This window comes from Coloeus monedula, assembly GCF_965178545.1.
Source record: "Coloeus monedula genome assembly, chromosome: 28".
Classification (NCBI taxonomy): Eukaryota; Metazoa; Chordata; class Aves; order Passeriformes; family Corvidae; genus Coloeus; species Coloeus monedula.
Window position 1 is genome coordinate 2,560,586 of NC_138808.1, and position 12,986 is coordinate 2,573,571.

The 12,986-nt window shown below is 42.8% G+C and overlaps 1 protein-coding gene across 1 annotated transcript in view; it reads right to left on the minus strand.

Moving 5' to 3' along the window:
• The window catches only part of EBF2 (EBF transcription factor 2), a 119,377-nt gene extending 106,655 nt beyond the window's left edge, over positions 1–12,722 (minus strand). The window contains exons 1-6 of the mRNA XM_082298325.1: positions 12,585–12,722; positions 10,180–10,336; positions 9,119–9,182; positions 8,803–8,858; positions 8,360–8,433; positions 2,444–2,512 (exon numbers count right to left, since the gene is read on the minus strand). Of these exons, the coding sequence (XP_082154451.1) occupies positions 2,444–2,512; positions 8,360–8,433; positions 8,803–8,858; positions 9,119–9,182; positions 10,180–10,336; positions 12,585–12,715 (551 nt within the window). The 5' untranslated portion in view covers positions 12,716–12,722. The remainder of the gene's footprint in view (positions 1–2,443; positions 2,513–8,359; positions 8,434–8,802; positions 8,859–9,118; positions 9,183–10,179; positions 10,337–12,584) is intronic.
• Positions 12,723–12,986: the final 264 nt, after the last annotated feature.

Consider the following 12,986-nt stretch of genomic DNA (forward strand, 5'->3'; position numbering starts at 1 on the left):
CATTTTAAATTAACAGCAACCCACCATGAAGGCATCACTGAGCTGAAAATATCACCATATTTATTGACCCACATGGTTGCAAGGTGCACTTCAGAAACTGAATTCCACTTGCTGCCAGGTTCCTAAGCAGAGGTGTTTTCCTTTAAAGAAACCATAGAGAGACCCCCTAAATAAATCAGAGCACTGCTGCCTAGCTAGTCCAGAGCACACAGGACTTTCCTTGTTTGAAAGACAATAAAAAATGACCCCACAGGGTGTATTTTGGGAGAGTGGAGTGTCCAGCTGAACTCCTGAGCAGTTGTGCCTTGGTGCTGTGGAGGTGTGTGAGGACGGCAGACAAGCCAAGGACTCCTCTGTGCACAGGCAGGCACAGCACAACTCTGTTATTTTATTTGCTTCACATGTGTTGATGGAGATGTAGCAGAGGATTATCCCTCACTGCTCAGGCCCTGTTTCGCTGGGTAAAGAGGTGGAACAGAAATAACTGTGCAGAAATAACTCTGCCAGCTCTTGATGCTGCACCACAGGTTAGTGGCAGGAAAAAAAAATAATATTTAGCTTTGAGTTTTGCTTCTATTCAGCACACTGCTGACTAAGCCAAGCCTCCTCCAGACAGCAGCGCAGAGCTGGGATAAATTCTTCTCTCTGGGGCCTAAATCTGATTTAGTGACTGCCTTTAACACCGAATGGAGTGGCTTTATCAGGCTGCACCCCTTATTTATTTCCCTCATCTAGCCTCACTGAGCTCTAGAGTTCACCTGGACTGGAGACACACTCACACAGAAAAGGAAGAGCCAACACACAAAAAGGAACTGCCAGCCTGAGCCTGCAGGATGTTTCCATGCCAAGGGAATGCCTATTGCTGTTAGCAGGGCAGGCAGGAAAAAAGTTCTGGGCTTAGAACAAATTAGGTGAGGTCTAGGTGAAGTTAGGAGAGGTCTTAGAGCAAATTAGGAAAGCTTGGGACTCTCTGAGCACAACAGGTGAGTTGTGGTGCACAGTTAAACACAGTTGTTAGAAAGAACAAGGTTTTTCTTTCTCATAGTTTCCATTTCATTTTACATCAGCAGATCCCAAAGCCCCCCAGGAAGCATCAGAATTTTCACTTCACACGAGGATAGGCAGCTGGCTCAGGATTACAAATTCAGCTGTGGTAGAAACTGCCCTTGTCAAAGTTTCAATCCAGGGGCAAATCCAGGGCCTTCCATCCTGAGCCGCTTCCCAGAAAATTCAGACTTCAGGCTGGAAAGTTCCCAAATGCAGATTCATACCAATCACTGACACAGCCAAAAATAAGCTTGAAATTGCATAGGAAAGGTCAAGATGGCACATCCAGGACTTCTGCTCCCCAAAGAGCCCATTTCACTGCAACTTTCAGCTCTGGCCCCAACCACAACTTGTGAGCACAGAATTAAAAGGGAAAACCATGGGGTAAAGGGAGAGGGAGAACCCATCACATCCATCAGAGTTCCAAAATTTAGATTAACTCTGTGCTAGGAAAAAAAAAATGAAGGCAATTACTGCAGACCATTATTCAAACCAGCTTTACTGCTCTGGGTGCCAAAACAAGTCCACGAGTAATACCGTGACAAGTAAAGCTTCTTAGAAAGGAGATAGAACAGGCCAGACTCAGACAGACATAAAAACTGACTCTAAAATCAATCCAGTCCAGCATCAGCTCTCTGTGGCAGCTGCTTCAGGGAAAAGGAACCCTTTAACAGTTACTACAGGATAATCTGGGGGAAAACATTTTCTTCCTGGCTTTGCCTTATTTACTGTTGCCCTTCTGGAGCCCTTAGATGTGTGCTCCTTTCTGAAGCAGCTCTGCCTGTTCTTATTTTCCCCGTCTGAGCCTTGCTGAACTCCAGATTTCAAACCCTTCCATGTCAGTGGCTTCCACAAGGAGGTTTTCTAAGCTCCCCCAAACACACACAATTTTTATAGCGCCACTTCATGGTTTAACAAACTGCTGCTCTCCCCATTCGTTATTGACCTAAAAACTGGCAGAACCACCTAAACCTGGAGCTGGAACTGAGTAATACATGAAGCTGTTGTACATAAAATTGCTCACAATCCCCAAACTGTCAGATTTAATGTCGCATTTTTGCCTTTTTACCCCTCCCTTTCTCCCCACATTTATACAAAAATATTGTTCTTTTGTTAAAGAACGCTGCTGAAGCTGCCAGGTTGCTCAAAGCTTTATCTGTCTCAGTAATCCAGTTGGATCCCATCCCTGGTGAGGAGAGAATGTTCCAGATGCACACATGGGATATTTGGTCACAATAAAAACAGAACTTCATTTTAAAAATAAACATCAGTTTTGTCAAGGTCCCCAAATGGCAGACACCAAGAAATAACCAGCAAGAAACACCCTCAGATGATTCAAAGTGAAAAACAATCATTTTGGGATGCTTTTGCAGGAAAATGAGGATTCATCTCCTACCTGTCAATGATCACAGGGTCAGATGGAGTCTCATTTCTGTTGCCACAACTTTTCTTCTCACAGCACCGACTGGAGAGGGAAAGAAAACCAAATTTAAAGAACCACTGGGACAGTTGAGAGCAAAGAACCAGCTCCAAGTCTGTCAGAAAAGCTTCAGTGCTCCGCATATGCCTGGAAGGGTAAGAATTCTGCTTTCCAGAAGGGAAAATTAAGGGAATTGGGTGCCCAAATCCTGGCTGGTTCCAGCTGGAGTTTGGCACCTGGCTCCCTGTAATCCATTCTGAATTACCCAGCCAAAAATGAACAGCAATATGGTCACACTTGAGACTGAGGTGATATTTATAAAGGTCTAATAAGTGATTAACAGATGTCATAATGTCATTACAGGCAGGACCAAATGGGTTATGCAAGGTTAAAAGTCCATCAAAAGGTGTTAGAACTGACTATAAGCAACCTAATTGTTTGGTGTATTCCAATAATATGTTTGTTTATATTACTGTATTTTTTATTATTAAATATCTAAGTTTCATATGGTGACAGAAAACTTCAGCACTTCATGAAAAGCCAGAACACACTTAGATCCTGCAAAGGATCTGAAGAGATGTTTTTCAGGTTGGCTTTTGCAATCCTTTGAAATTGTTTCAGTGATAAACCCTTAAGATTAAGTATTAATTTATACATATTCAATGATGATACTAATAATAATAAATAATAATAAAAAGTTAAAAATCAAGAGACAGTTCATTAATTTATTTCCACTGGTACAATCGCTGACATGGGCAATGTGCCTTGCACACACAGCAGCTGAGTACCAGAAGATTAATAGACTTTAAAAGCAGTCCTAGCTCTGAAATCCTCACTTTCAATAATCTGGAGCAAGAGAGAAGATTCAAGCTGTTTTCTTGCTCAGGTTTTTTCTTCCAGTCAAAGCCAACACGGGATGGGGAGGATGGAGGCACCCAAAACTTTTAAAAATCTCTATCAGAAGTCCCACATCCATCAAAGTCACCAGATCAGGTTCTGATCACACAAATGCCTTTCCAGAAGATGTTTCCCACGTTCTGCAGAGGTTTCTCTTCAAATTTACACACATGGGATGGAGAAATTTTGGTGGATTTTTGTACAGGGGTGTTGAATACATTTGCAAAATTCTCAAGCATTCTGATTCTCAGAGTTTTCCAACTGGGGAGCAATTCTAAGCAGAATTAATTAATTAATTATTAAAAGAAGAAATAAATAAAATACCTGAATTCACTGAAGGCAGTATAAAATACTGAAGTGGAGATTTTTTTCTTGATATGCCTACTATTAAATTACAAAATGCCTAAAATGAGCATTTAGACCAAAATCCCTCTTTCAGCTATGAAAAATCCCAACATTTCCTCGAGTTTCCAGGAAGTTCCTGCTCTGGGGCTGGAATTGCCCAGCCACATGAGCTGGAAGGATCAGATCTATTGAAATAGCAGCTCCAACTGTTTCAACATTCCTACATTCCCCTTGCCTCAAACCTGCACTTATTCATCGATGCTACTCCTTTTAAAATAAAAGGATACACTAAATATTTAAAAATCCCTGGGGCAGCCCCTGTAGCTGCTGTAAATTGTCGTGGCTCCATCGACTTCAGTGCAGCTCTGGTAATTCACACCAGTGCAGAACATTACCCTCCCTCCTTCTCCCAACTTTATTTTAAGTGCATCTTTTATGGATTTCACTGCCTAATCAGTGTTTAGAAAGAATGGAGGGTTTTTATATCAGGAGCCAAGATGGGAGATGCTTTCTAAAGGAGAAAATTATAATAAGGCCCCCAAAAAAGCAGAAAATCCTCTCAAAGGAACATAAATTTGGGACATACTTTGTCATGTCCAATATAGCAACACATGGAAAATAACACTGGGAATAAAATCTTTGCTGCTTTCCAGGCCACTATAATAAAGCAAAGGAACCCAGCTTTAAAAATATTTCTGTAGTGATTCCAGGGATGGTTCCACTTGTTGGCAGAGTGTTTTAGGATGAATTCTGTGAGATTGAGCACAACGTGGCTGGGTTCAGAAACAAGTGCATCTTGTTTTATTTCTATTTCCACAATTTTTGCAGTTCTGAACTTTGTAATATTCTAATATTTTGCCTCTAAAACTGTGCCTTGCAGCTGAAGTTCTCCAAATATTTTACTGGTATCTACAATCCTATCATTCTTGGGGAGCAGATCTTTGGTAGTGATAAACTTTTCCCCCTTTGACCATGGTACTTTCTGAGCCCAAGTCTATGAAAAAAAATCTTGATGAGGGAGAAGAGCTGCTTCCAGTGAAGGACTTGTTTGCACATAAATCAGAGTGGGACTGAGGATGTTTCAGCCCAACATTTAAGGAAAAAATACCTCTTAAATCTTTAAATCCCCATTTCCAAGTATTTCACCCCATATCCAAGCAGGAACGTTTCCACTGGGTTGGTTTCACAAGTGCTGCCTGCAGCAGAATTGACTGGTTCCAATTTCAGTCCAAGCCAAAGCCCCCAAACTCTGGTGGTCCAGGATCAGGCCTTCAATATCCTCTTTAAGCAAACTATTGGCATGACTTCACCAATATTTACATTTCTGCTACACCACTGGGCTGGAAACACACCTTTAGAGATGCTCATTTGCCTAAGACAAGAATGCCAAGGCTTTAAATTATTTTCTACATCTTTTGTTGTTATACTTTCCCCTCTAATTAGATCTACTTGGAGAAAATGATGGTTTATGTTAAGAACAGTCCAGAAAAACCTAAAACCAAACCCAGAAAGCTCCCAGAGACAACCCCAGTCCTCCAAACTGAGCACCCCAGAAGCCTCACGCCAAAGCCAAACTTTCATCCTTTCCCCTCCTCACACTTGACTAAAATGGTTTTAAAATTCACCCCTCAACTTCCCTCCCCTCACCCCGACACCGAAATAAAAAAATTAAAGGAAAAAAAAAAAAAAAATCTGTCTCTAATTTCAAACTCAAATAAGCTCACAGCATGGTGGCCTTTGTTTTGTTTTCTTCTGCCCAACTCCTCCCTGCAATTGCATAACAAAAGTGTCTAAATTCACACCATCTGGCCGATAAAGACACGGGCCCCAGTGGCCGCCTGGCCCAGCTGATTAGAGCTCCCGTCTAGTCTGAGCCTTGTGGCGAAAGTCACAGCTGTGGGGCTCGCTGCACTCAATACAACTCTGTTATTAGCCAGCTGTAGACCCTGAGACTACTTCTGTTCGAATTATAATACCTTTTAACCCTCTGAGCATTGAGGGCGTAGGGGGTTGCTGGCAGCAGCATAACAACGAGTTTCCTCTCAGTCGATAATTGGAAGAAAAGGAAGAGGATGGGGGGGGGAAAAAAAAGTTATTCCAGGAGATGAGGGTGTTTTACCTTGATTTCCATCCGTCAGGATAGTGTTATTCCACACAAACCCACCCAATAGGAACTGCTCCTATTAGGCCATAAGAAGCCAAATGAAAAAAAAATTCAGATTGGAAATGAATAAATCGAGCCTCACACTGGAAGCGCTGAAAGCACTAATTATCGAGAGCTGAACTTTCAATGGCTATGACAGATTGGTGCAGCCGTATCAATATTTAGACAACTTTCCTGCTAAGCAGGCATCTGTCACTGTCTGACGGAGAGACGGGCACTTTCGGAGGCGCTCGTCTCCACACAGCAAAAAATATCTCCATGTGTGGTTATGTACTGAAAAATCCCCCCCAAAAAGCCCTTCCTTCAACTAGGGAGGATTGGAAGAGGAGTAGAAAGACAGACAGACCCTTCTTGTTTTCCTTTTCAAAAGCAGTAGGCATCAATTTCGACAGCAGAGTGGGCACAGTGCATTAAAATTTTATATACTGTTCCTAATGCAAACTAAACTAGGGGCTTTAAAAATTGATGCTGCCACTTAAGCAGCACACAATGAGGAAGATTTGATTATTGTACTTAAAAGAAATAAAATAAAATGTCAAGTTTAACTAGAGTTGGAGCCATTCCCCTGGCATTATTCAAAGTGATGTGTGTAATGCCTCTTCAGAATACACAGCATCCTGCTTGGAGATACTTCAGGAAAACACGACATTTAAAATCAAATGTCTTCATTAGGTTACAGAGCGCTTTTGATTCCCTCCACTAATCTGTGTTTTACATGGGCAGGATGTCCCTGAGTTGTAATTCTTCCTTGGTTAATCTATCAAGCAGCAGAGCTGAGAATAATCAGAATAATGGCTTAGATTTGTACAACGCTACCTTAAATCAAGCACGGAGAAGGTTTGCAGGCATCACTGGAGCTCAGGAGTATCAAAGCTGAGCAGAGCATTTGATACCATAAAGGCAGGGAGAGGAAGCAGGGGGAAAGCCAAATTAATTTTAAATCAAACAAGTCCATTTGGATGAGAAGGTGCTGAAATGCTTGAACTTCCAAACCAGCGCTGCGCTCTGTGCAGGGAGAGTGCAGGTGAGAAATGGGCTCACCGCTGTTACGTTATCACAAACCACGACCCAACTGCACAAGAAATCAGATTTTTCTTCTCTAATTTTCACCTGGTTATAGTGAAACCTTTCAACAACATGGATGCATATATACATACACATATATTTATATTTATTTATATAAACAAGTTCTAGACGTGCCCGAAAGTCACTTATACACCTTTGATCTTTGCCAATACGTCACCAGGTCCTTGTAAAGCCCACCCGATGCACCCTTCATATGTGATATACATTGTGTTTGGGCATAAATATGGAAATATTGGTCAAAAACTCATTTACTAAATTAATGAGAGCTAAGCACAACAGAGAAAAAATATACTTGTTTCATACTGAATACCTGATTCATATTATATTAAAAAGTAATGGAACTGTTGACATAATTAAGTACTGAAACCAAGACTTCCCCTTGATAAAAATTCTGTCCAAATAAGCTTCCCTCACTGCTACATTAACTTAAAAGGCTACTTTAATAAAAAACAAAACAACAACCAAGTAGCAAACTGCACCATTAAAAGCAGAAACGTTGAGTCCAACTGCTTAACCCTCTCCCACTGATACAATAAATCACAAACTGTGTTTAATAAAGGTCACGAGTGGGTTTTGCCTCTTGTTTTATGAAGGAACATTCTATGCACATTTTAGCACATTTTAACAGAAGAACATTGACTGTTTGCATTATTATATGCATTGAAAAAAAGGTTTATTTACCCGAGAACAGGAAAAGTAATAAGTTACCACGGAAGCACGACGTACATACATAAGGTACATGGAAGTTCAGACTTACACAAAAGTTATTAGAAACATCCACAAGTCATTTCACCTTCTAATTTATAAATTTAAGTGCTAAAAATAGTGGGGGGCTTTTTGTTCTAATTAAAAAGTAGAAGGCCCCTAAATATTGTTCACATGTGTAAAAAGGAAGGGTTTGAGGGGTTTCTCTTTTGGGGGAGAACTGCCCAAAATTAAAGAACATTAATGAGGCCATTTTAATTAAGAAAATTAAAATATTTCACCAAAGCAAATTACATAAAGAACATCTTGCAGACTCCAGGTAAAAATATATAAGTTAAACTGCTAATTCTCATAAGGTGAGCAGAAATTCTATGAGCAATAAGCATATAAAAGTCTTGATTCAAACAACACATGCAAAGGCCTACTTTAAACAAAAATAGTGCAGCTGTGGTTGCTAAATCTCCTGCAGGAAAAACAAATGGCAAAAAAAATAGGAACACCCCCCCTCAAAATACCTGTTTTGAACCCAAGCAAGCATTACCCACATGAAAAAAGAAAGTCTTCCTCTCTGAGTCAACAACAAAATAAACAAACAACAAAATCAAACTCCTCCTACCTAAAACTTCCTCGGAAAGGCTCTTCCAGCATCTAGGGAAGCAAAGCTCACAAACGATGTGTTAATAAAGTCATCTTACCTGCACATGACTTCGTGGGTGAGCAACACTCTGCACATCTCTGGATTCTTGTTCTGGCCTTCGTAAGTTATAGGCTACAAAAATTAAGAGAAGAGGTAAGCCAAGGGCATCAGGGGTTATTTATTCCTTAGAATATTCAGATGTGAGGGGAAGGGTTTTTACCACTGCTCACTATTGCCTGCAAATAAACACCTTCCCCTTTATGTGCAGGGAAAACAGCTTTACATAAATATTGCTACAAAGTGGATAAAAGCCTACAGTCCACAGAGGGAAAAAAAGAGACTTCAGAGCACAATTTTCGATTGCCCTCCAAAGCAGGTTTGCAATACAGCCGAGCGAGAGGCCAAAGTGAACCAGAGAAGGAAAAACACGCAGGGAAATGTTGAGCAAACAGGAAGGACGAGGTGGGACAGGACAGCATGGCCCAGATCAGCCCTGCTCACCTGCTTGGTGACGGAATCGATGAGCCTCACATAGAGATCCTGTTCAGTCCTGACACCTAGAGCAAGGAAGAACAGGGAGAAATAATGTTCTACAGGCATCTTGCCCTGAAAGCATCAGAACAAACCCATTTCGTGCCTTATTAGACACCCTCAGCATCCCGGGTGTTGCCCAAGCCCAGGTCAACTCCAGGGCCCATCCCTGCACTGAAGGGGCCTCATGAAAGGGAATTTCAGTGTATTTTGGAAATCACAGCACCTCTAGCCAGACCCTGCCTCGCTGCACAGCCCCCAGAAGGTGCCTGGAAAGGGCACTCACCGTTGCTGTAGAGCAGCTGGAGTTTGTAGTGTGTGCCGTTGTTCGTCTTCTCATTGCCTTGCTCCTGAAAGGGAATTTTAAAAAAGAGGGGGAAAAAAAAAAAAATCCTTCCAGAACTTACACTTGGCACATTTAAAATGCAAGAGCTCATAATCATGATGGAAGTGACAACAAAGTTCATTAAAATTCTAAGAGGTGAATCCACTGATTGGGATATATTAACCTTCTGGGTGACCCAGGACAAACTACAAAATACTGCTGACATCTTTTCCTGTAGGAGTTCAAGAACTTCTTTCCCTCTCTTATTTGCCATTATGCTCTCAACTTTTTCAAGGCAATACATTGAGAAGAATTTGTGCATTTCAAATCAGTTAATATAAAGCAGATTGACGGGGGGGGGGGGGGGGGGGGTAAACGCAGTGGCTTTTGATTTTACTGTGACCATTGCTTTGCAATAGTGTTATTTTGAGTCAATATTGATATTTGTTTCCTGAAGGTTGTGTTACAGGGATATTTCTTACACTTTTTTAAAAATGCAATTTCCTGTAAGATAGTTAATAATGATTCACAATTTAAAAAATCTTGTTCATGGCTAAGAAAGTAATTGAAAAAATGCAAAGTGGTCAAGACATGGAATTAAAATCCAAAAGCAAATGCTTTTCAAGTCCTGCCATTGACTTTGGAGCTTTAGGAAGTACACGTAACCATGCTCAACAGATAATCTGACATATTACAGGTCAGATTCCACTTCTGTTCGGGAACTGATAAAATCCAGCAGATGTGGTAGGTACAAAAAAAATAAGCGCATTTATCCCCCATGTATTTTATTTATTTTATTTTTAGTGGGTGAATGAAATTCCTGATACAGAGCAGAGGCTTCTAACCCTTTTTTACTACAGTAGTACTCACAGGGCTACAGATCTACCCCAGCACCTGAACCTCGACCAAACCCTGGTTGTATTTTATTAGGGACAACAGGTATTAGAAGTCGGCAGCTCAGTGGGGGGAGAAGATTAAAAATTGGAGAGGAAAAGAGGAAGAAGAAAGGTAACGAGCCTTACTTTATCATTTTCTACAAAGTCCACAAAAGCTGTCCTCTCTATTTCCACAGGCTGCCCCTGTCTGTCGTAGAGAGCCAGAACAAAGTGAAAGAAATTGGATTTCCTCAAGTTGGAGGGTGGCTGCTTTTCAAAGTGGGCTCTGGACAAAGCTACTCCGCTGTGGAGGAAACACACGGGATGGGGTGAGGGGGAGAGACAAAGACATTACCAGGTTGTGCAGCAGTAACGGCAAAACAACAAGAGAAAAGGCACAGCACTTTGGGACTGTCCCTTGTCACCGCCGGGCTGCAGCCGGGCGGGACGGGGCGATGCGGGCTCGGGGCTGGCACTGGAACCCCAATTTCGGCGTGGCCCCGCTCCCTGCACGCCCCGAGGACAACGGTAATTTACAGAGAGGGGCTGGTGCTAAAGGCAGCGTGTATTTTCCTTCCTCCACTTATTTCCCTGCCTGTCACGCTCCTTGCTGGAATGCAGCAGGGTGGGAAGTGGCTGGAACGTGTCAGAGGGTCTGGAAGTGCTCTCTGCACATCCCGGTCCCGCTCCCTTTTCCTGTAGGAGAAAACAAGCGACCCTAAAAATCTTTCCTACGGGCAGGCTGTCAACTGGGGGACACCTCTGTTTCGAGCAGAGCAGCCACTTCCCTCGGCAGCGAAGTTTGTCTTTAGTCACTGAATTATTTGAAACGATTCCTGCAAATTGAAACTGATTTAAACTGAAAGAATTTAGACTCGGGTTAACCAGCCCTTGCGAAAATCTTGTCCCTGACTGCAGAAAATGTTGTGATGTTTCCCACGCGTTTCCTGGCTTGGAAAGATTCAAATGCTTCTGTTTACCCAAATATCCCTGACTGCAGCTTTCTTTCTTTGTGAAATTAGTTGTTGTTCCCTCTCTCTAAAGCAAATTTCTACCTACTGCGGAGAAAGTAGGTGCACATGAGCACCTCCAAATTACTTAATAGACAGATTCAGTTTATGCGCCAGACTAGTTAGAAGTTGGACAGCTTTGGGTTTTAGTCCCCAGAATAGCTCCACAGCACCGGCAGAAGTATTTCACTCTTTCGGAGAACTACAGATGTTTCCCTGTGTTTTCCTTGCCGAAGAGGTACGGTGTGATCTCATCACATCCGCCACAACTGCACCTAGCTTGGGGCTTCCTCTCATTCTGCGAGTAAAAATTGGGATTTATTGGTTTGTTAGGGACAGCTGGGAGAAAAACCCGGCGATGCCAGCGGGCAGCACAACGCGGCTGCACCTCCACCGCTCCCGTGGAGTCTTGGCAGGAGCCGTTTCCTTTTACTTTCGGTTTCCTCGAGGATAAACCTCTTCCCCCTCAACCGTATTTATAAAACGCTCTATCGACATTCATAAAACTCTGATAACTCCTCCCATGGCGCTTGGAAAACCTTGCTGCCAGAGCAGGCCGGGGGTGGGGGCATGGATGTACTATTTCTAAAATGTCCCTGTTTCATCTGAAGTCCCCTCTGCTGTTTCATGCCCTTCACCTTGTCTCTAATACTAAATAAAACCCAGCTTGTTCCCGGGGTTCCCAATTTAGCCTTCCCCGACGCTACCTTTTTTTTTTTTTTTAGGTTTTTTTTTTTTTTAAGCTATCCAGAAGGCAAGGAGAAAAAAAAAATACCTAAAAGAATTAAAGAATTTTCATCATCTTACCCCTACTGGGAAGAGACTGGGATAGCTGTCCTGTGCCGACTTGGCTGGGAAGAGAAAATAAAAGGGGGGCATAAAGGGAGATAACCCGCCCAAACAAGTGGAAAACAAACAGCCAAGCCCCAATTTCGGGCTGTTCAGTGGCATTTCAGCTCAGCAGAGACCTCTCGGACGCTCGGGCAGGTGCTCCAGGCGGGCGGGCGCGGCATGCCCGCGGTGCTCCGCGGTGCCTGTGCCCTCCCCTGCTCCCTCGGACCCTGCTCTGCCTGCCCTGAACCCACGGGTAAAGATTTTGGCAATGCCCACCGTGAATTAAGCAAAACAAGATTGGCCGGGGGGCTGGGGTTTGACATCTACATTTAAGTTCATTCTAACTTGGTCCCCTTCTGTTCGGCTGTCTGGCCCAGCAAGCAGGGAGGAGTACCCTGGATCGCTGGGAATAACCAAGCCAGCACCCCACACATCTTCCTGGGGCAGAAAATGAAAGGATGATCCCATCTCGCTGTCATCTGAGCCCCGCACTGGGTTTTAGGACTCCTGATGCTTTCCGGTTTTAGAGCGCTGCTGCCTAACTCTAGCTCCCACCGCTTTTCGCTGACTGGAGGAGACCAGGAGAGGGACAGAGAGGAAATAATTAAATTTAATATCAAATGCAAACAACAGGGAGTAAAGAAACGGTTTTCTTAAAAAGAAAAATAACAAGCAGGGGGAAACCGGGAGAGAAATAGTCACGGTTACCTTTGTGCTGCTACGTTTGCATCCACAACCCCAACGTTTCTGACCCAGGACCTGACGGAATCCATCTCAGAACCTAGAGATTTATCTTTCAGAATTGGTCCTCTTCCTAAAGTGTCTTGAATCCCAAACATTTAAAAAGTCTATTCCAACTAGCAACAGTTTCCTTCTGGAAGATAAGGGAGAAGGAAAAAAAAGAAAACCAAAACGACGCAGCCTTTGAATCTGACACACACAAATCCCAGGAAAGTGAAGTTCAGCTTTAAAACCAACTTCTTCTGCTTTTTAACGCTACGTGTTTTTAACGCCTTCAAAAGGGGAAGAAAGTTTTTCCTCTTGCCAAGTAAAAGTTACGCTGATTCAGTCTTGCCTGGTATCATCATCTTTCACACGCAGGCGAGCGAG